Below are 24,144 nucleotides of genomic sequence, written 5' to 3' on the forward strand. Positions count from 1 at the left end.
AGGGAAAAGTATTTTACAATGGATAATTTTTGCTTTGTGGCAAAGGGAAGTAAAATAGGATCCCACAAGAAAATAAATTATAACAAAGGGAAAAGGATTTGCATAAATTTCTAAGTTCCTGTCATGCAGCTATTTTGGCAAGTTCCCGTAGAACGACTGCTTGGCAAGATCTGTGCAATGTTTGCTTTGGTAAATTCTCACCCTACGACATCTTTTGCAATTTCTCACCATGTATGTAGCCTCTTTGAAAAATTCTCAGTGAACTTTCTTTTATTTAAATGTTCAGTGGATGATCTCTTCAGTGGATTCATATCATACGACATACCTGAAGGAGAGAAACATTAAAAGAGATATATTGAAAGAGAGATAATAATAAGTTTAGAAATTGGATAAAAAAAATTATAGAGTACCTAGTTTTTTTGATTGCTACCTAACAACCAAAGAACAATTGTGGACTTAACATACTTGAGTTCCTTTATTTGCCATTGTATGACAATTGTGAAGTTGAAATCCAAAATTAATAGCAATCAAGTTCCTTACTTTAATATCATATGACAAACCATGGAAAATACTAACGTGGAAGCATCTTTACAAAAGCTTGTCATATGACCTGTTGAATCCCAAGATATGCCCATTACCCAACATCATGTGAACAATGTGTTTAGCTCAATGTTTTGTTTGGCAGACCATCATATGAGCAATGTGTTAAGCTTAATATTTTGTTGAAAGAAATTTCTATCGTACAGTTTTTGCGGTGTTCAAAATGAACAATAAGTATTATACTAAATCGGAAAACATTATATCCTCTTTGTTTTGCTGTCCACTCCAATTGTTTTCTATCATAGGCACTAGATCGGCTTTTTAAATATTCCCCTTGGTTGTTGCTTCTATTTTATGGCCCTTTAGCAGTCATTCAACTATTGCACAGTTTTGATCAATCGTCTGCTGCTGTGGTATTCATGGTACTTCCCTTTCTGTTTCTGAAATATTAGCTAAAACTTCTTTTGCAGCTATTGTTAGTGACAGGGAATCATTTCTACAGGACGGTGTGTTGGGATAAGGCACATCTATAGCATATGGGAGTATTAAACAAGATTTTATTGAGGAGGATATGCTTGCCTTTTTGGAGTCGAATATTCTTTGATACTTGACTACTTTGTATGGTCCTCCATCACAGTTCATTTAGTTGTATGACCACTGGCAGGTGCAGTATCTATAGTATCTGTACAATGCCTAGTGTTTTAGATATGCTGAGGATAAGGCTATACTTCATAAGTTCTCTTTTATTTTTCTAGTTGATGAAATCAATATAAATTTAAAGCTAGTTGTGCCAAAGGCTCAACATTTTTCCAGGATCTTTGTCCATATTTTGTTGTAGTACAATTGAGTTACAATCACACCCTTTTGGTTACATATGGGAAGCATGAGCACAAAGTCTCTTCTTTCTTTGCAATACCACCACAAGCTCAGAAAATTTTACCTGATATTACGTGATCTATGGTATTCTTCTCAACTTTTTGGTGGGAAATCTAATATTTCTTTTTGTTTGGGTGATGTAGTAAGTGAAAAATGATCTTGTAATGAATCGTTTAGTTTTTTTATAACTGTTGGCTTGTGAGTAGTTGTTAGATGGCATTTATAAGTAGTTGTAGGCAATTGTATTTTTCTTGGTAATTGTTAGGTTCTTTAAAGAGGTTTCTTGCAGTTAGGGAAGGTAGTTTGATCGCTAGTTGATCATCCTCGGCCTACTTTTATGTAAGAATGTCAAATGAATTAACATATACTTTTGTTACCTTATTTGGTATGCATTGTTATTTATATAATTATATTCATTTAAGCAAGTGCCAGTCTTACTAAATAAAGTGGTAAACACTATTGGGGAACCTTGAAATTAAGAAAGCTTCTTCATGAATTACCATAAGATCTTTGGGTTATCTGAGGATGATCCTTTGGTAATTGGGATTAGATAATCTAAGAGACACAAATGAGAATTGGAGAGTTGTGAAATGAAGCCTAAGCCAACCCTCTCAATAAGGTAGAATCATATATAATAATGTAAAAAATAAGGACACTTTAGAGGCTATAAGTTCTTTGCAGGTTTCCTGCAAGGCATGACTTTTTAATGCCAAAAGTGTCTTATGTGTGGACTTGATCAAGGAATTGGATGTTGCGGTATGGCTATTTAGAAGGTGTATTATTATTTGCTCTATAAAGCTGACTTACTTGTGCTAAAAGAGCCTTATGTGTAGACTTGATCAAGGAATTGCATGTTGTGTGATGGCTATTCAGAAGTGTATGTTTATTTGGGCTACAAAGCTGACTTGTGAACCAAGGACCCTTGGCTTTATCTCTTTGGTTTTTATTATTGCTGTTATTAACTTTGCAGTTCAATTCTTTTAGCCTTGTGTAGACTTGATCAAGGAATTGCATGTTGTGCAATGGCAATTCACAAAGTGTTTGTTTATTTCGAATTGGGCTACAAAGCTGACTTGTGAACCAAGGACCCTTGGCATTATCTCTTTGGTATTTATCATTGCCACTATTTACTCTGCATTTAAATTCACATAAGTGCTTCTTGTTGGTTTTTTGTTCAAGGATATGTTGTGTTTTCTGAAGTTCTTGTACTGCTTAGCTGCTATATCTCAGGGCAATGGTATTATGAATTCATCACATTTTTACCTCATTTGTGGAAGGTAATTTGATGATAATATGTTTTGGGTGCCATACTTTTGGTAACTCCCTTATGTGGTCAGGAATTGAGCACACCTCTGATTGATGGGTTTATAAAGAGCTGATATTAAATCTGATTACAATTGAAGTTATGCATAAACACATTGAATGTATCCCACATGGTCTTTTGGACACAAAGACAATGTTTTGTGGGAAGTTATCCATTTTTGGGGAATCAGGTGTAAATTCATATGTTGGGGGCAGTAAATAGCTCATGTTGATCATATGGGTTTCTCCTCCAAATTTTATGTCTATATGATCCCATCTTTTTTGATTGTTGGGAGGAATAAGGAAATGTGAAATGCACAAAGTAAACAATGTAATCTGAACTTTATATGAGACAGTAGTAGTTTTCAAACAAACAAAAAAAACCACTTAATCGGGAGAATTTGTAGGTTGTATGGCTGACCACTAACACGAGACTGCACGATATGTTTCTTAATAGGATTATGAGAGGGCGATGAAAAATTTGGTGCAATGACTTGAATTAATGTACTTTTGAACACAAATGAACTTTTATCTTCTCTTATGTTTCTTATTGTATATGCACTGTGGAGTTCCTCATCTTATAGCACATTATTTGAATAAAGTTATTTTATTATTTTTTTGATTCGTATACACATTATTATAGGTGATATTTGAGGATCATGCAAACAACTCTCTGCATTCCTTTACCGTCTTGCTCAAAATAATAAGACATTTTAGTCAGGTCTCGTAGAGAAGATTAGAATGGTGCTAAAAGTGGTTCCCTTGCTAGTTGAGGACAATTGGAAGAATTTCTTATCTAATGCTAAACCTACATTGAGTCTCCACCAGCAGGAAGTATAAGTTTGGCTCAATGCAAAGATCAAAGAATTTGTTAAGTATGAAGCAATAAGAATAATATGTGTAGCTTCTACAACCTTCAAGTATTATTATATGTATTATGATATAGGAGACCTTTTGATTTGGATTTCTAGGAAAAATGGTCTAGTGGTTGAAATGATTGGAAGAATTTTGTTTTGTAGCCAATTTGACATTGTCTTGGATAGAAGATCCAAATAAGGATAATCCAACTGTATAGTATAATATAAAACACTTGCAATTTCACAAATGGAATGCAAGTGCACAAGAGATATGCAGAAAAACAACTTAATTGATTCACAATCTTCAATATAGCAGTTTCTGCTATGAGGCTTACACAATCAGAACTAGAATCATAATTCTAACTTGACAAGCACAAACAAGTGTGTGGCTTCTCAAAATGCTACACAATGAGGTGATTGCAATCCAATTTTCTCTTTGAATGTTAATCTTTTCGTCCTAGCTACCTATCTTGACATTGATGTCATGCCCTGCATATCTCTCTGGGCTCCTTTAGAGTTGGCTCTCACCGTCTTTGGGCCCAGACCGACCATCATATGGATAGTGGAGAGTGGATCTATCAGCTGTGTACTTTAGCAAAGGTCGAGACAAAGACTCATTTTATTTTTCGTTGCTCTAACTTCTATGAGATCAAAGGGAGATTTCATTGTCTTTTCCATGACTGTTTTTCTCTTTCAGCTTGCTTCAGTTACATTGACCAGCAATGTCTCCCACTTTACCTTCAGGAGGCCACCCTGCTCTGCGAGAGTACTTTATAGTCACTACTTCCTTGCCGGCATACCTCTAATCAGCTCATTATTGCCATTTTCTCACCCTTATCTCTGTCACGGGGTGTGAAAAGGCCGTCCAGTACCACCAGTCACTCCATGTCTGTTAGACCCCAAAACAGTTTGTTCCGACAGCAACACTTCTCCAGGAGCTCACATAGACAAATCAGGGCTCATGTTCACCCGCAGTCATATCCTTTTATGACTGATTTCTTTTTGCCAACAAAGGACTCCTAGTCTTTGCCTTGGCACTTCTCTTCTCTTCTTCTTGTTCCTTGTTTCTTGTTTGCTTTTCTCGGACACCATTTGGTGCTCCTGCTTTTATCAGCTATTTTGTTGTAAGCTCTCAGTCCCATAGACCTTTTGTAGTCTTTTGTTGGACATTAATATTATTATATTATCTTATCTTATCTAATTGAACTCAACTTGCGCCTTTGAATGTTGAACTGACTACTTTTTTATAGAGGACAAATGACGTAATCTTGTAGTGTTGATAAAAATGTAGTACATTGCCCCTTACTCTTGAGATAAGGATCATGGGTCCAATGTTAAATAGATTCTCCTTGAATTACTCTTTGGAACTGTAAGGCTCTTTTGGTAAATGCCCTAGTTTTTGCCCTAAATCACAAATCACAAATATAACTTTAAGTAGAATTGAATTAATAGCTTCCTTGTACTTGGTGGAGATATTGCAACATGTTAAGAAGTCATTGGAATGTAATCCAAAAAAATAGATCTCCCTTATTAGAGATAGTAAAAGCATAGATCTTTCCTACTAGGGGTAGGGACATTAATTTAATCATAAGATATATTTAATTTATTGATGGAGTTTAATCACAAGAGAGCTAGGATATGGGGCATATTAGGGCGCCTTAAACAGTCCTCTACTGTAGGTCCAAGACTAGATGGTATTCCTCTTGGTTTCATGTGGCCCTTTGCCATCCATATGAGGGGGTGTACCTAGTGTGGAATCCATAGTTGTTTCCCTCTTCCATTACCCACCCTTATTCTCCCTATGGTTAGAGTTCGTTAACATAGTGGACAACCAAGATAAGGGCTTGAGGAAACTAAGATAGAGTGTTTGGAGCATAGGATCCTTTCTAAGACCAAGGACAGGGCACCCTTGCACCCACTTGGCCTCATGATACTATCTGTTACCACCATGATGAGGCATGCTTAGAAGAGGACCTCATAACAATTTCTCCATCCTTGTATTTCCTTATTATCCCTACCATGATTGATTACAGAAAACATATAAAATGTTACACATAATTTCATGGCAAATAAAGATCTCATAGTAATATCTTATTCATACACATTAATTTGTAAGCAAGAAATTACAAATAAGTCCTATTATGCTGCCTATTCTTGGAGCTGATTCTTCATACAGCATACCAATTTATAGATAATTTTCAGATTCTATATGCCTGAGTAAGATGGCTGTAAGTCAGGTCTGATTGATTCAGTCTCTTGACTTTTGCTTCACTCTGTCTCCTTTCTTTAAAAATCTGATTGGATGCTAAAAATATATCTTTACACCTTCCCACAAGATCTGCTCCTATTCTTATTATGTTTTTTTTTTTTCCTAGAAACCCAATTGTTGATATGAGTTTTGTTCCAAGATGAAATACCAAATTTTCAACTCTCCTTGAATAAGGATGCTCATATGCTAAACGATGTATATAGATTGTGTGATCAAATGAGACAACCTCAAGATTCCTTCTTTATTGTGGATTTTCACTCTGTTTTATTTTGTGATACGATGGCAATGACAAAGGGACTTACATTGCTCATTTGATGGATATCAACTTGACTTAAAACTATTTCAAGCAGTGAATGTCCTCATAAATTATTTTTTCACACTTGATACAAATTACGGTATTATTTTCCGGTCCTTCAAAGACATACGCCCAAGCCTTATCTCTAGCCCATTTAGGATGTGTGCCTACATACCCAGATGGACATGTGTATATTGAGGCACTGGCATACTCCGAAGCTGACCTAGTTGTAGGAGAATCTGTATTTGCCATTATTAATCAAATTTCAACCTACACATAAATTAAAACCTCAAATTATTATTGTAATAATTTTTTTGGGAAACAAACTAAATTAGTATAAATTCTTTAACAGTTGAAACTTAAAAAAAAAAAAAAGAATAAAGGAAAAGGTGTCAGGTTTGAAACTTTTAGGAAAAATTCAGGTTTTTGAGAAAACAGTGAAAAATCTGAAAAAACTGTTGAAGAATGGTGTTAAATCTTCATTACACTCTAAAGCAATTTTTATCACATAGAAATTGCTGTTATTGAGTTTCTATAAGCCTAGATGCAACAAAGAGGAGACAAAATGATGTAAAAAAAGATATCCAAAAACCTACTTGAGAATCTGATTTTCCTTCAAAATCCTCTTCAAATCCACTTTAAATCAACCTAAATCCTTGCAAATCACCTTCCAATCCCTTGGAAAGTTTTTTTTCTTCTTTCTTCTTTGGCTTGGACAGTAAATTAGAAATCACAAATTGCAAAATGAGCTTTTTGTTTGATGTCAAAAACTATTATAGAACTGCGGCTGAGAGCTTTGCACAGATGCTGATTTCACAGTGAGAAGTTGCAAAAAACTTTGCGAGTTTGTTGAAACTCCTTGGCGAGAAAGTGTGGCAATTACTCGCCACCTTGAACTTCTCGCAATAAAACAAATACTTGTTGAGAAGTCTCTATGAGTATTGCATCGATTTATTTAACTGATGCTGCTTGTATTTAGATCTTGTCTAGATTCACATACAATACCTAGCAATGTATTTTTGAGGTTCTGGTACTAGATTGATTCCAGTCGCAACTTTCAAGTGGTGTAACTGTAAGGAACAAAAATGTTCTATGGATCTACCAGTTCAGAAGCTAACTAATTCAGTGATCACAAATATATGCATACTACGCCACTTGTAATTCAAATGGCAGTCTTAGAGAAAGAGATAATTGTTGATCAAAATAAAAAGAAAACATGCTGCAATATGGTATTCCTCATAATAATTGAACTATTTATCTCAGAGACTTACTGAAGAGAGAAAGAGAGAAGTACCAAATTGTATGCTAGAAAATACAAATCTAGAGCTGCAATTCAGGTTGGGTTTGCCCGGGTTCATTCGAGCTGAACCCATAAGTTGCGTGAAGGACCTGTAATGAAACCATAGTGGACTGAATTGAAACCAGAACCCGGTTTAAGCTGGATTAGGACATAGCGGTTGCATGGAAGGACATGGTAACGTATTTTATAATATTGTTATTCAATTAATGTTAGTTTTCCCACACAGTTACATATTAGAAGTATCTTTGGTTAAATTGTTTAAGTCACTTATTATTTAATTATTTAATATTTTCTTTAATTCCATTTTAAATAAATTTATTAAATAATTAATTTGATCTCCCTGTTCAAGAAAGCTTGTAAGAAGGGACATTACACTCAAGAAATAAGAACTCTCAAAAACATCAAAGCAGCCCAAGATATGAAAACTGATATCCTTTTTCTCTTCATAGCTCCTTTTGCGTAGTGAACAAATTATTACTTTCCCTTTTTGGCTGCATATTAAAAATATATTGTAAGTGTGCAAAATGACCACCTTTTTCCCCCTTAGGGCTAACACTGCCTTTTTGCACAACATAAAGTCACTTTTCACTTAAGCTATCATTTTAAAAACATAAGAAATATGATGTAGTGCCTCTCCCATTTGATTTCTGCATGCCATCCTTATGGATGTGACCTTGATGTTCTTGCTTTCTGAGTGATCATGTTGGGACCCTTGAGTGGTCTACACACTTGGGGTGATTTGATTTATGTTGTTGTATCAGTAGACTGATTATGCTTTATGCCTGATTTATGGGACTTGCGATGTATTCGATGGTTTCACTGAGGTATGTGCCAGCGGTTACCTGGATTTGTATGGTATCATGATGTCGTTCCGTGAGTACCCTTGAGATATGAATAGTGGTTGCACCGTGTGATGTTTTGGACCGCCGTACCTGATTTGGTTCTTGTAGTTGTGTTGACTTGTGTTTGATCATGTTGTTACTAGCATTTTAACCATATCTATATGATGGTGCCTTATGATGTTATTTGGTGTATTTTACATTTGAGGTTACTGATGTTACTTCAAGATGCTTGTTTGGGATTTTGTCATACTGTGCCATATATGCTATTAGGTAATCCAGTTATTATTTCCATTATATTATGCTTAGAATAATTGGGAAATGATTTATCTATATCGGGTTTGGGATTATGGATGTTATTTGCGTATGGAATATGTTCATTTGGATTTTAGATTATTGTGCCTCTATGCTGTGGATATCTACTCTTCAATTTCAATTGAAATATATGCTGAAAGGACTAGAAATGATTATCTAAATATTTTAAGTTAAATGCAATATCATGTAATTATATGTTTTTATGTTGTACTGGACTACTACTATGTGTGGATTGCTTCTTAGTGCCAGTACGGAGTGGGAATAGAGACCTAGTCGCTTGCGAGATGTACATGGCATCTTGTTCTCCTTCATGTGACTATGTGTCTTTATGTGCTTTGGCTATTTATATATTGGACATCTGCTGATGTTTGTTGTTTACTGAATAGGTACTGGATACATTCACCCTGAATTCAGGATTTGTGTGTACACCTATATCCCCAACAATGGGCACCAGGTGATAGTGCCTTTGACCTTTCATGTTGAGCCAATGTTGTCCTTGTATGGGTGGCATATCCGTATATCTTTTTATTATTAACCCTTCAGTAATTGGGAAATCTGAATTCATAATGCATTATGTGAATAGACCCATGAGCGTGTCTGTGCATTTAGGGTTCCATAGTTGTCACAACAATTATTAATTTAATGCTGATTTAACTGATTTTGGGGATTTATCTATTGGATTTAATTTATTTTAATTGTCGACTATTTTGTTGTAGTTGAATTCCAAATGCCTAGAATTGTTTTATTTAATTTGGAAAAAAGGGGCAAATAGATTATTAAGTGGGTTGATAATTTATTTTATAAGTCACTCGATAAAGTGCTTATATAATGCCAAAAAGTGAGTTTTATTCTCACTTCTCACTTGTTTTATTTCATGGTTTTGGAGAAATTCCTTCAAACCCTCTTTGCCCATTTTGTTGTTGTGCTCATTGGTGGAGTTTGGCTCGTCAGATCTTTGTGAGACCAGTCTCGTTGGATTTGTGTTAGGCTTGCTCCGCTTTGTTGAAGGTTTGAGCTGATTCGGTGAAGTCTCCAATTTTCTTTCCCTTTTCTTGGTTTGTACCAAACGTGAGAGGTGGGGCTTTCTTGTTTATTTGGTTTTGATCCGTTTGAGTTGGTTCTTTCAATTGCTAAATGTTAGGTAGTGGAGAATTAGTGTTTCCCTCTGTTTTTATGCAATTCCATCACTTGGTTGGACGGGGATGATCACTTTAATATTGTGTGTTTTTGAAAATGAAAGTTTTGGTAGAGTTATGTTGCCATATTTTTCATCTATGCTTGGAAGTTGATTTTAATTTAATTTTTGGGAGTTTGGGCATATTTTTGAAGTGAGTTTTCGATTTCATTGAATTCCAAGATGTTTGAACCTTGGGTGTTTTTGGCATCACCTTGTTTTGTGTGTCATCCAGTGTTCGTCTATTGCCTTGTTTGGCTTGACTTGAATTGTGGGTTAGTAGCCTCTGCTACAAAGGTTTGTAGGTCGAAATGATTACAGGACATTTCGAGGTATTTTATATCACGATTCAAAAGTGTGCTTTCAAATTGGGAATGTGGACTTGTGGTTCTTGCTGAATTCGCCGAAATTTGATTGTGAACTCGGTTTGGGAATTTTATTGGACCCTTGATAGTTTGATCCAAAGTAACGAGAATTAGAATCGGCAAGGCCGAATCGGCCATGAATCGACAAATTAAAAAAACCCTTGAAATTTAGAGATTTTAACAATTTAAAACTTATTCGGCCATGAATTGGCAAATTAAAAAAACCCTTGAAATTTAGAGATTTTAACAATTTAAAACTTATTGCATGCACCCTTTATTGAATATAACTTAAACACACTATAACATCATCAAATAGAAGCTAACATACATAAACATGGAACATAAATGATAAATCCATCACATACGTAAATACTTTACAAGTAAAATGTAAATTGTAGCTGAATTAAATAGAAATCATAGGATCATAATGAATCAAATCATAGAATGTATGTAAGAAGAAGATCCATGAAACATCAAATCATAAATGTATGTAAGATGAAGATCCATGCAACATATGTCTATTAATATCTGTAAACAAAATGAAACATTAAGGCTCTAGCTCAAGCCTCATCATCATCCTCTCACTTTTCTGATTTTTTGCTATTCACAAAGGTGATTTTTTGAATGAATTGCATGAATCGGTGATTCATGCGATGAAATCGCTTATCTAGTTCATTGGTTCAAAAAAAATCAGGAACAATGAATCAAATCGCCAGACCAACGATTTCATGGCGATTCTCCTTACTATGCTTTGACCAACATTTTGGAAGTGGGTTTTTTAGTTTTGTTAAAATTTGAGGAGTTCAAATTTTGGGCATTTTTATCCTTGCCTCTTTTTGCGTGCCACCCATATTTTGTTGAGATTTTGGCAGCGTATGTTTGGATAATGGAAATGGATTGTGTTCCATGTTTCCATTCATTCTTTGTATTTACTTTGAGGACATAGGGATTTGTGTTGAATCTACACTCCCAACAAGATGCCTAGTTAAGTTAGTTGTACTAGTATCATTTGTTGCATTTCTCATATCCAACCCTTGAATTGGTTTTTACTGATTATTTCATGGAGTTGATTGTGCCCACCCATGAGCATTTGTGCGTGCATATGGGGGGATCTTGCGAGACCCGAACTCCCAGATTTAGGACGGTCGAGTGATTGTTTATTTTAGGGTTGGGTTGGGAACTTGTATTGCCTACGGGCATTCGTGTGGCGAGCATGGGTATGTATGGTAGACGTGTAGAGTGGCTTCTCTCGTGTATCCTAGCCCAGAAGTGGCCAACAAGGTAATGCGAAGCGGTTTTAATAAGTGATAAACAATAATTAACTACGGGAAAATAAAACTTAATGATAAGATAAGAGAACACTTGTACGTTCTCCAAGCATCACGAGGGAGCCAGTGCGAGGGTGTGGTGTTTGTACATTTTCTAGTCTTGTGCGGAAGTTGGTGTAAGGGCACGGTGTGAGGCCTTTTGTTGAAGTTGAGCCATACCGGGTATGAGACCTTTCGAGGGAGTTGAGCCATACCATATACAACTTGGGCTTGTTGATGCCAAATGATTACACTCCACTAGAGTCCCTACATAGTTATCCTATAGTGCGTTTGGCTAGTAACCTGTTGTACTATATTGTCTTAATGATCATTGAGTTGTTGTCATGCATTGATTGGTGTGTGCAAGCCTTGTATGCTTTGTGTTATGTGATTGTGGCTGAATTGCTATCTCCATGAGCATGACGGGGTGGGCCTAAGCGTTCCACATGGTTGGGAGGCATTGCTACCTATACCACAGCTGGGGATTGGAGAATAGGGACGATCTTCTTCTAGTTGTAGGACCTTGCCTCGACCTTCTCTCTCCTCTTGTCCCCTTGTTGTTATTCAGGTTTTCTTGATGTATGTATTCCTTGTGATTTATGCTTTTACTTAATGCTCATGTTGTACTTGTTGATATATTGCCATGGTGATGGACTAGAGATGTATTTGTGGGGATAGTATTTTAGATGTGCTTATTGTTTTACTTTGATGTACTGATGCTATCGAGTGCTTATTCCTCGAGATGTGTGTATCTGATACTCCTCGGTGTGGAGGTTTATTTTACTCAATTGATTAGATTAGTTCCTTGTATGCAATCTGGGTACTTAGGTACCTAGTATAGTCATCAAATTTTATGATGAAACAATGAGCTTACGTTTCATTGCACGTAATAGGGAGTTATATTGAACGACTCTTGGAGTTTTATCGTACGATAAAAAGGCCATGGCACCTAGTCCAGAGTTTCATCGCACGAGTGTCACATTTCGTTTACCAGTTTATCACATGGCTTCTGCAGTTCTATCGTACCATGCTGATAGAATCATTCCTCAAACATTGGGCATTTCTCGACTTGTTCGAACGATGCGACCTAGTGTTTTGAGTACTCTTTCGGGAGTTGCTTCTTCCAAATTTGGTACATATTGCCTACTGGTTGTTCGGGGTCGTTTTTGATGTTATCTTATTCCTTCTACGCTTTAGTCCAAAAAATGAACTTGTATGGCTTAATCACTTAGGAACTTGTATTTGGGCTTTAAAACGAATACCATATCTCATGCTAGTATGATTAATAGAATGAACATTGTATAGTTAATCACCTAGATGGAAAGTTTGTGTTGGTAAGTAGTGAACGCTTGGGGATCTTTGGCTGTTTAGTTAGTTACGGCTTTAGTTGCGATCTTATAATTGTTGTATGCATACTTTTTTTTGGATAAGCAATTTGTTGTATGCATGTTATTATGTAATTTTTAACAAAAAAGAAAATGTTTGCCTATGTTTGTCCTTGTTTCCAAGGATCTCCAGGCGGGGCATTACATATTACTTTGGACAACTTAAATTAATTATTAATTTACTTTTGCCTTTTTTTTACACCAATTAGCTTATGGGAACATATGGGAAATAAGGTAATGACCACATATTTTCATATGTGCAAGAAAGGGGCATGTAATGTCCCCTTTTCGGTTATGTTAGTTGTGCTTCAGTCTATTTGCAGGTTCCTGTAGGCTATTTGGCATTGGTTAGGGGAATTAGAGTACTTGGAGAGCCCGAGCTTGCAGTTTTAGTGTCTTTTGACAACATTTCTATTTTTGGCATGTGTTGTTTTTAATAAGTGCTATTTTGGGCAATTGGCTTTGGTTTTAGTTCCCACTCCTCTGCTTTGTGTAAGTGCTTTCAATTTCAATGCTACAATAGAGTTTTTTAAGTGATGGAAAAGAATATTTTATATTTCTTGCTTAAATGTTCGGAAAAGTAACTTTAATATTACAACTTAAGTGATTAATAGTTTATAGTTGTGTCTCTAAAAGAAGGATGTGTAGGCAAGGGGTAAACTTAAGATGTTTTTTATTAAAAAATTAGCTTCAAGTTTTTGCCAAGTGTGGGTGCTAACTTCGAGTCCAGATAAAAAATCAGTTTGCTTGTCTTCGCCGGGTCTGATTCTTGTAACTATGTAGAGACGGTTGATACAGACCCTCAAAATTTTGCCCTCAAAGAGCAAGCATTAGGTTGCAAGAAATGGTCACAAATTGTTGTTGAGGGCTTTTGCCAATTGATGTAGTGTAAGGAGGTAACTGAAAAATTGCACACTAGAGTAAGACATCAGGGATCACATATAAATGCCTAGAAATAAGTGTGAGTGATGGTGATTTGACGGGTCAAGGTTGTGAGAGCAACTGTTCTTGTTAATAATTTTGTGGAGGAATGTACTAAGGTGCAAGATCTTCAACTCGACCAATAATGTCTCCTTGGTTGAGAGGGGAACGAGAAGTGATTTTTGTTGAGATTCAAGGCGTGCAAGTGAAACTGAGTGTATCAAAGCTGACTTTTGCACAATTCAGTCAAGCTCCATGAGACATTTACCACCCCTCGTGCTAACTTTGTTAGAATAGGTGAGATGAATACAAAACTGCAGTATGATTCCTTACAACTCACTCCACAGTAAACTAAATAACTTGAGTAGAGATGAATAAGTGTTAACCAGTTCTTACTCTTTAGTTATTAAGTATACTCTACTTATTTTGCCATGAGTTTTATCCTGTTATAACTGCAGAGTGTTTATGTATGTTGTTTGTTTATTGAATATGTTGTACACATAATTAAGTGGTTTAAATTTTAAATTTTATTTGGTTTTAAAATTTTACTGGGAGATAATTGAAAAATTTCATTTTGCCAATTTCCGTCAATGAAGGATATTGGCTTATCCTATAGATATCGGAAAATTAAATGGTTAAGAATTATTTAATCTAATACGAAATATACTTGGTTAATTTGGATCATTTTGCTTTATTTCTCAAGAGCTTTTACGGACCAAGAAAATCAGTAATAACAAATAAAGCTAGAAAGGTTTTTATATTGAGTTTGGGATACATTTGAATATACTAATATGAGCAAGGTCTGCAGGTCTGTCTTCGATGTATATTCCGAATATTCAGCGTAGATGGAGATATATATTCACTATGCTTGCCATCAACTGCATCTCTATATTCTTTGCTAAAACCTTTAACAGCTACCACAGAACTCCCAAAGTTTGCGGATGATATTAGTTCAGGGGAAGTTAAAAATGTTGGTTCTTCTACTGAAGAGAATCCAGTCACAAATGAGACCTGCTTAGTGTGTTTAGGTATTTTGCAAACAGCAATCCTTGATCAAAATAAAGAGACAACAATATGCAAGGGAAATATTGCAGTTTTGATATCAGAGGCCGTTCGGCATGAGGCTTATGAAGTTGATAGCTTTTGTTTGGAAGTTTCTATACCACCAAATGCTGCTATAAGAGACCGTGCTTGTTGGTAATTATTCTGCCTGTTCCATTTATGTTGAGCTTTGATGCAGATAGTATGCTGATGGTCTGATTTTCCCTTGGATTATATATTTTAATAGAAAATATCTCTTTTACAATATTGAAGTGTTCAGATTTGTATTTAACAATGCATCTCTTGTGTTTTTGTTGGTGTTTTCATGTTTCATTCGAATGCTTGTTTTATCCATATTTACGCAATCTGCACTCTTTGTATTATCTAGATTCTCATAACTTTTACTAAAAGTAGTATGATCTAACTGGATCAACCCCGATCCTTGGCTGATCATCTTTGGTATTCTTTTGTAATAATTTAATGTTTGAATAAAGTTATATTGTACTCTTGTGTATGATATGTATTGTCATTTCTATCTTTAATTCATGCATTCATTTAACTAGATGGAGTAGTAAACACTTAAGTGTCTTTCCTTAAGAGGAATTAGGTGAGATTGAGCAATTCATATCCTTAGATCCCAATAAAGGAAAGAAGAGGTCACAAGGTGGTCAAGACCATCCAACTAGATGATCTCTAAGGATCATCAATCAAGGAGAATGAAAGGGAAGATTACGAGAAACACTTAATGAAAATACCACCATACAAAGCTCAAGTTGAAGCCCTTTCCAAGTATACAATCATGTTGAAAAGTAAAGAAAATCTTCTTTCAGACCCTATTCTGGACTCATCAGATCAGTGAGACCCTATTCTGGACTCACCAGACAATGACACTCCTCATCCGACAGTATTCAGAGACGTTCTGGGACCCTTGGTTGCCCTGTTCATATCCTTTGCTGATGGACTTCTTCTGGCCAAGGAAGGACCCCTAGTTCTCTTCCTTGGTGTCTTCCTTTACTTCTTTGTTGCTTTGTTCTTTTGTGGGCACGGTTTGGTGTCCCTGCTGTGGGTGGTTTCCCTTGTTTGTAAACTTTAAATCCCTTATACCCTTGTTGGTCTCTTGTTGGACATTAATAAATTTATCTTATTTTATCTCTAGATGAGGGAAGTTGGGAGATGAAGTCACATGCCTTTAAAAAATTGTAAGAGGATAGCCTTCACAGCATTGAAAGGTTCTCAATCAAAGGAGAAGCTGACCCAAGTGTGTATGAAAGACAATCTGAAGGTAAAACAAGTGAGTAGAGGGCTGAAGTTAAGTATTTGTTTACCATTTTTAGCTCCCCCTCTAATTTCTTGCCAAGGAATAAAGAGGAAAATCACAAGATTAAAGAGGTTGGGTATAAAAAATGAAGAAATCTTTGCAATGGAGATGAATTTTTTGGTTTGTAAAATGAGTTTCAAGGAGGAGGAAAGGGAAACTTTTGTGCAAACAAGGATGTTTTGGAACAAGGAAGTAAAAATCTTGAAGGGAGAATGTGAAATATATAAGTATATTTTAAATTGGAAGACAGTTTCTTGCTCATTTCCAGCTGCTTGTTGATTCCGCCCTTCAAAAACAAGAATGCTTTGACACAAAAAAATGCTAAGTCAAGTTGAAATTCGATCCAAGATGTTGGAGATATTGAAAATGACAAATTTTAATACAAAATCAAATGAAAAAGACGAAAGGATTCAAGGTTTGAGATAAAAAGAGCAAAGATTTCAATAATCAATTTCTAACTAATGAAGAGGCAAGTTTAAGATCTAGGAAAAAATCAGATTGCATTTTGCTCATTTCCTGATCCTAGCTGGAAATCCAATCGAATGCATTTCTCATTTCCAGCTCCTAGCTGAAATCTGAACTGTCATCTTTTGCATTTCTAGTTTAACTTAGGAAATCTTCCCAAGACAAATTATGCATTTTCAAGTGATTTCTAGCTTCTTATGTAAAATCCACCCTAGAAAGAGACCATTGCCAGCTAAAATCAGGAATCCTGACCTTAAAAAGAGGCTATTGCCAGCTAAAAATGCAAAATGTGCTCAGCCTTTGACCTCATTTCCACCGGAAATTGTCAAATCCACCCTCTCTTAGATCAAATTTCCACCCAAAATCTAAATTTCCACCTGGCCTCTGTGATCAAATTTCTAGCTTAATGTTTTATTTCTGCCCTAAGGGGAAGTTTTTCCCATTTACTCTTGATGATCCAACCCCATGTAAAAATCAATGAAATGATAATCAGATTTGCCTCCTTAATATATGTACCCCTTCATTAAATCCCCTTGAGTGCTATTTAAGGAAGTCGGAGAAAAGCATTTCAAACCTATCCAAATTCAAAATTAAGAGCAGTTAAAGGCAGAGCAGACCTAGAAGGGTGAATTTCAGAGCAGATGAGAATAATGCAGAGCGGAATTGGTTTTGGAGAAGGCACAAGTGAGTTGTGGGTTGAACTTAACATTTCGACCTATATTTATAACTTCAGCAAGGCAAATAAAAAAAATAAAGGTCTGCTTAACCTGACTGGCAAAGAGATAAATGATTTGCATATTAAAAAGAGAACAAATGATAATCAGGCCGGCTCCCATCAGCAAAAGTGCAAGCTCTTTTTAGGAGGATGGCTGTCATTTTAAAGTTTAAACAAAATTGGAATCCACAATGAGCGACTATATATGTAAAGTGCAAAATCCTTCTTTCGCATCAAATGCAACTTGAGTTTGAAGAAAAATCAGAATAGAGGAAGGGCGAATCAAAGTCAGATTAAAAGATAATTTTAGCAAATAAGGTGGAAACATATAAGAAATTAGGAGTGAGTTCAATCAGATATAAGCAGAACTCCAACATTGAGAGCGAATTCATGAGCAACAAAAGAATTGAACCCAACCAAGGCAGCTGAAGGATGCATTCCAGTCTTAAGACCTTGGATATAATTTCCCAGTTTTAAGACAAGAGTTTGATTTTTGTTTCTACTCATGACTTTGATTTAAGATGTTCTTCTTTTGGCAGGAATTAATGCATGAGATGGTGAAGGAAGGATTGAGCAATGGACAAAACCGCAATCGACAAATAGTTGCCTACAAAAGCACTTGTTAGGAAAACAAGATGTGGGATTAAACATTTGTGTATAAAAAGAGAAACCATTTTAAAATACTTTAGTTTGGATAATGATGAATCCAAGGGTCCCTCAAACTTTGAATCAAAGGAATGTAGAAATATTGAAAGACTATTGATGAGGATGATAATAATCCCACCAAAATCATAATTTTGAAGAGACAATTTTAATTGATGTGTTTCCAAGTAGTCCTTGGGAGACCTTACACATAAATGGTCTTGCAGTAGGTTTGTTACTGTCATGTCCCCTCTTTCGCGCTAGTTCTTTTGGTGCTTGGTTAATCTATCTCCACATTTGGATAGATTAATGGCATTAACAATAAGGATGCCTGCCAATCACAAGGGAAGATTTGTCTTAAGTTCGTCATTTAACATCTTAAAGTACTTTAATAAAGTTACTTTATGTTTTATTAAGACATTCACTTTATAAAGTGACTTAAGTGACTAGAAGACGAAATTGGTATTTAATCCCACATCTCTTATTCCAACACTCTTCCCTCACTTCGAGGTTATAATAAGAGGCTCAGTCTTGGGAAAGACACAATGAATATATGTTATTAACAAATCCAAAAGGTTGCTTTGAGGTGACTGGACACTCTTGAGGACGAAAACCCTTGGGAGAGTAAGGAGGAGCTGGATGTAGCCCCAGCTACTCATGAAAGGTTGTACCTCAGATTTTCAAGTACAGATATTGGAACTTAGAATCACAGTAACTCAACTCTATACAGTAAGTACCTTACGTTGCATAACTTAGAAGATGTTACTGTTGAATTTGTAAAGGCCGCAAAGTTATAGTTTCCAGACACCACATCGAGTTGGAGTGGAGGAAGCACACACTCGTGAGTTCTGGAAGTAATCAAGAGATAGCGTGATTGCAAGTAGATCACAGGAGATAGAGAAGGTTTCAGAATACAGTAAGGTGGGAGACGAGCTCAAGGCCACCACGTGAAGTAGACAATGACAGAGACAACTGACTTAGTGGCGGTTAAGTAGTAGGTTGTAGATACATCTCCACGACAGGCAAAGAATGTTGGGAGTTACGACATAACTACAAGAACACCGACCTTAAGCAAACGTAGGTGAGAGAAGGAAGTCCGAACTCATTCGCACGATAGCCACAGTCCACCACACGACATACACAGGGTAGAAGGCAACCCTTCTCATTTGCACAGCAGCCATAATCCACCTCACGACATACACAGTGGTATTTGAAACGATAGAGTCTAGATGGCATTGTGATATTATAGTGCATTGGATTTCAAGCACAAAATGCATCAGCAGACGGTAGATTGGTCTGAGTTTTGGTAGTGGCATCGGGTCTTCACCCTATTTCAGATTTTGACTACCATCGACACACATAGAAATACATGGGTCTGTCATCTCCCCTCACCACCCGAAATTGCTTAATTATGCATATTTAATATCTCAAATTCTGGAATGTAATTTTGTCATCAGGTTATAAAACTTTTTTTATAAGAGATGTTGGCATTGTAATGTGTCCATGTTATTGATTCTGTATTTAATGGAGTTCTGAACTATTAGTATTAGTTTTAGAGTAACAATAATTTTGTGAATGCAAACATAATTTCACTTAAAGACTGGTTCGTATAGCAACTGTATGACAAAATGTTTGTAACCATAGTCCGATCATTCTCAGCCAAATCCAATAGAGTTCATTATAGTTACTATTTCTGATTATAAAGGATGAAATAAATTTTGGTAGTGTATGTGCTTTTATTCCTCTATTCCCTTTTATAGTGCCTGTGTAATTTAACTCTAATTTAATCCCCTTTATTATACAAAAATTAAATTCAAGGAAACCACTTTATCCTTTGTTGTAGTTTTCTAGGATTATTACTATGTGACACTAGATGCTCCGCTAGGGACCACACAAGACAATATCCAAGAATTTTTTAAAACCTTTTTCTTGGAAACAATAACCACAACACTTATGACATGCTAGTGCAATTATACACAAAACATTGAAAACAACCATGACACCATCATTGCAATGCGATGCTATACAAGTGGAAGACGTGGTAACTACAAGATACTCTTACCTTAGAGGAATGTTGATGACTCAAAGGATTTCTACCTTTACAAGACTTAACAAGACTAGGAGTCATCTCTCCAATTCTAGGTTAAACAAAGCACTACAATGCTATAGGAGGACTACAATGCCCACCGTGGACATTTGCACCTAGAGAGGATGTTGGTGCCTAGGTTGTTAGAAATAGATAATACTGAGGGGGGGGGGGGGGGGGGGTGTGAATCAGTATTCTACAATTTTTTTCCCACAACTGGATATATTTAATTTCTTTGCAACATGCATATGAAAGTAAACCAATAATGTTGAACAATAAATAAAACCATACACAAAGAACTCATAACACCATATTTTGTGAACTAGGGAAACCCTGGCCAAGGGAAAACCCTGATGGGGATGCCACCCACAAAAAGATCCACTAAACAAAAGAATCTTATAAAGGATATTGACCTTGTTAAGAGTCTATTAAATACATTAGTGTCTTAGTCCTTGTTAGAGGACTATGCCCTGTTAAAAGCATCAACCCTGTTAGGAGTTGGTATTACAATTACATATGTATGCAAGAAGAGCCCACTGCCTGAATAGGATAGATACAATAACCTCTTATTTGATAATTGCTGTACTTTGCAAATCTCTGATCTTACATCAGAATTCACATCATAGATTTCTCATACAAGTTCACATATCACATACTCAGTTCGCATATACATAATATACTTCGCATTCACATTCGCATTACCTCACACTTCATTACTTCACAAGTACTGACTCTTTACTTATACCCTTTTCTTTCACAAAACACTTGTGCAGTCAGCTTGATGCTTACACACGTTATGCTAACTTAGGGGAAACATCTAGGATGTCGTCCCTACATTATTAAGTAATTATTTCGTGACCAAAATAATTCCTTAACTATTTATTCCTCTGTTTTTGCTGTGCTGTGCTGTGTTCTGCTAAGTTCACTGCCTTTACTGGTGTTTTATTTGTAACTTCGTCCGTATTGATTGTACTGATTTGCGCACTTAGGTATGTCATCATGGCACTTTGTTCTACCTGTCCTTAACTATGCACAAGTTGATTACCACTGTAAACTTCACAATACTGAAGTTGCCTTTGAATAGATATCAAAACTGTCTAACACTTAAACAATTATCTGTCTCTAATCATGGATTCTTTAGTTGTAAGTCTTGCTTGTTATTCTAGAATGATATGTTGCCATAAATGACAACCCTTAATCTTACTATCTTAGCCATATTGCCAACCATCTCCCCCTTTGGCATTGCTGGCAACATATGGGAAAATTGGCTAAGTTCCCAAAATGTTACAATTTTTTTCTCAAAATTTAGCTTTTACAAAATTGATCAAAAGTACAAAATTGTGGATCATTACATATTACCATCTTTACCTTATAACTCCTAATACTTTATACAATTTTTTTGTATACTTCTCCCCCTTTGACATCAATGACAAAGGTGTCAAAACTTATTTACATCTTGAAATTTAGTTCATTACCTCCCTACTAGGCTGATAATCAAGAAATACAGTCTCCAAAGTTGACTGTCATACTCTTAATGTTCTTCTTCCATGAATCCTTTACTCCTTCTGAGATGCTGAGGAGAGCGCATAATCCATAGGGTGCAATCTCCACCGCATTCAAATTTGAGTAAACAAAATTTGCAAAGGATGTCTTGATTGACAGACATTCCTCCAATTGACGTTCAATTGTGCTTAATTTCATAGATAGGTGTTCTCTCAGAAGCGAGAACCTCTTTGTCATCCTTGTCTTTCTGTCTTCCTACAGACTTATTTCATCATATGCCTTGCTAACCTGTGCTTCAATTGATTCAATCATTTCACTATGTTGACATACCTGATCTGCTAGTGCTTTTACTTTTGCATTTTTCTTCTTGAGTTCATCATCAATGTCTTTTTGTGAAAACAAAAGACATTGCACACTTCGCATATAGGGTTTTGCCTTCAAGCTCTCATTTCCTTAATGTCTTGATACAAGTATCAAGAGTCAATAAATGCTTTCTCATGTTCTGACAGACAGTGTCAAACATTTGCGCATCATGCTTGGTCTGAGCTTGTGCTGCTGTAACCTTCGACAAACTTGTGAATTCAACATCAAATGCTTGAATCACAACTTTTTCCCTATCTTCAGGGTCACAATCAAGTGACTTCACAGGAAAAGCTCCTTGTATGTTCTCAGTCACTTCCATTAGAGTTTTCTGCAAACTCTTTACCTGTTTGTTCTTGCTGATAATTTTGCTAAGTGATGATATCAAGTTCTGATTGATCATCATCATATGAGCTTGTGAGTGCTGCAAGGGTAAGAGTAGTGCTAGGCGCACTTGCTTCTCTCTTCTCTCATTGTTCTTCTTCTTTTACCTTCTTTTCTTCTATCTTATCTTCTTCCTCTTCTTCTCCTCTTTGTCTTTCTTCTTTCTCTCCTCTTTGTCTTTTCTCTTCTTATTTTCTTCTTATTCTTCTTCTTCTTCTTCTTTCTTCTTTCTCTCCTCTTCGTCTTTTCTCTTCGTATTTTCTAAGTAGGATAATTGATGACTTGCGTGATTTCAATTCTTCCAAGGCCTTAGAATGTTTGAAGTAAACCGAATCTTCATAATTTAGGCACAATTTTAAACCAAAAATATAACCATCTTATATAAACTTGCACTTTTTTCAGCACACGATTATGCTTTACAACTACCAATACCAACACACTTCACACAAAATTGTAAGGAGAAAGCCAACTCCAATGCTCAAATTCCATGAAGGGTTAGACCAACTAACAAGGATCCAGGATCCTCCTACTCTTTAGGCTCTACAAGATCTAGGCGAGTGGACCTTGGATTCTTGAAATATAATTAGTGCTTAAACATAAAATTAAATCCATAAAATGGATCATATCATTAAAAGGCCTCAAACAAGAACAAAGCTACTAGGTGGAGGCTAATCACTTGTTGAACTTCCATCTTCATGGAGCATGAGATGTGAAACCACAATTACAAACTACAACACCATGATAACAACTAAAGGTTTCTTGTCCTGACAATAGACAATCTTCCTCATCCAAGCCACAAATTTGAAAATAAAAGAAAGTATTTGTTATCCACTAAGAAGACACTCTAAACAAGACTCTTTAGATGTAAAATTAATTATAAAGTAATCCATGGAATCAATGAATAACTTCCAAACATTGTGATTTTTTCATTGTTGAATACATCTCTAGCTAAAAGCTTCTACTATTTTTCTTTGAAACTAGTAACTATCTTAGATTTTTGTTTTCCTCTTCTACATTCTTATATGAATTTAAGAATATGAAATGTAACTATCTTGGATTTACTTGTTAACTAGTTATTTCAAATTAACAATGTTTAAGTTATTTTTTGTTGTTTAGATTCCTTTCGTATCGTAATAAATGTCTAACACAAATATATGTGAAAAACCATCTTATATAGACTTGCACTTTTTGCTACTATCAACTAGTGTACCCTTGCTCCTTTAGGTGCAAATGCTTCTTCCTCGTTTTTTTTCTCTTCTCTTTTCTTTTCTTTTCCTCTTCTTTTGCTTTCTTCCTCTTTTTGTTCTTTTCTGCGTCTTCCTTGCTCTTTTTTTCTTCCTCTTGTTTTCTCTTTTTCTTCATCAGAGTTGGCAATCAACAATATTGCCAACAATGTTTGGCCCAAGATCCTTAAAAGGATCCTCTACGACGTTCACTACTACTTTTGTTTGACCAATCTGCATGGTATTTGGCCCAATTGAGATCTGCAAAGATAGATCTGCCATCTTGGTGTCCTTAACTTCTGCTTCTGCTGCTGTTGAAGTAGTCTGTTCAGTAGTCATAGGGATTGCTCCCCCTATCTTCATGCTCTGTTACGAGATCTTAGGCATAGATGTCATATACTTAATGATGGCTGCCTTAGTTTCTTTGTTGATCTCTTCATAGTTGCCTCCCATTAAAAGAATTTCTCTTCTTTTGTTTCTTAACAAAGGTTCAATACCTTTCATCATACTGACTAAGTCATCATTTATGTTGACTTTGCAAAGTTTTTTGATCATGTTCTCCCTTATTTTCTTATACTCATCTATAACTCTTCTTCTTCTATTTATCAATCTATTATACAAGTCCTTTGGAATATGTTTTTGTACATCTTCAAATCTTTTAT

General features: G+C 35.7%; 1 protein-coding gene across 1 annotated transcript in view; it reads left to right on the plus strand.

Moving 5' to 3' along the window:
- LOC149530405 (Pseudouridine synthase family protein) overlaps positions 1 to 24,144 on the plus strand; it is a 133,977-nt gene that overhangs the window by 10,997 nt on the left and 98,836 nt on the right. The window contains exon 2 of the mRNA XM_089809170.1: positions 14,554 to 14,942. Coding sequence (XP_089665296.1) covers positions 14,554 to 14,942 — 389 coding nt within the window. The remainder of the gene's footprint in view (positions 1 to 14,553; positions 14,943 to 24,144) is intronic.

Source organism: Cupressus sempervirens, chromosome 11, assembly GCF_028749045.1.
Source record: "Cupressus sempervirens isolate cs-2001-9-10 chromosome 11, ASM2874904v1, whole genome shotgun sequence".
Classification (NCBI taxonomy): domain Eukaryota; kingdom Viridiplantae; phylum Streptophyta; class Pinopsida; order Cupressales; family Cupressaceae; genus Cupressus; species Cupressus sempervirens.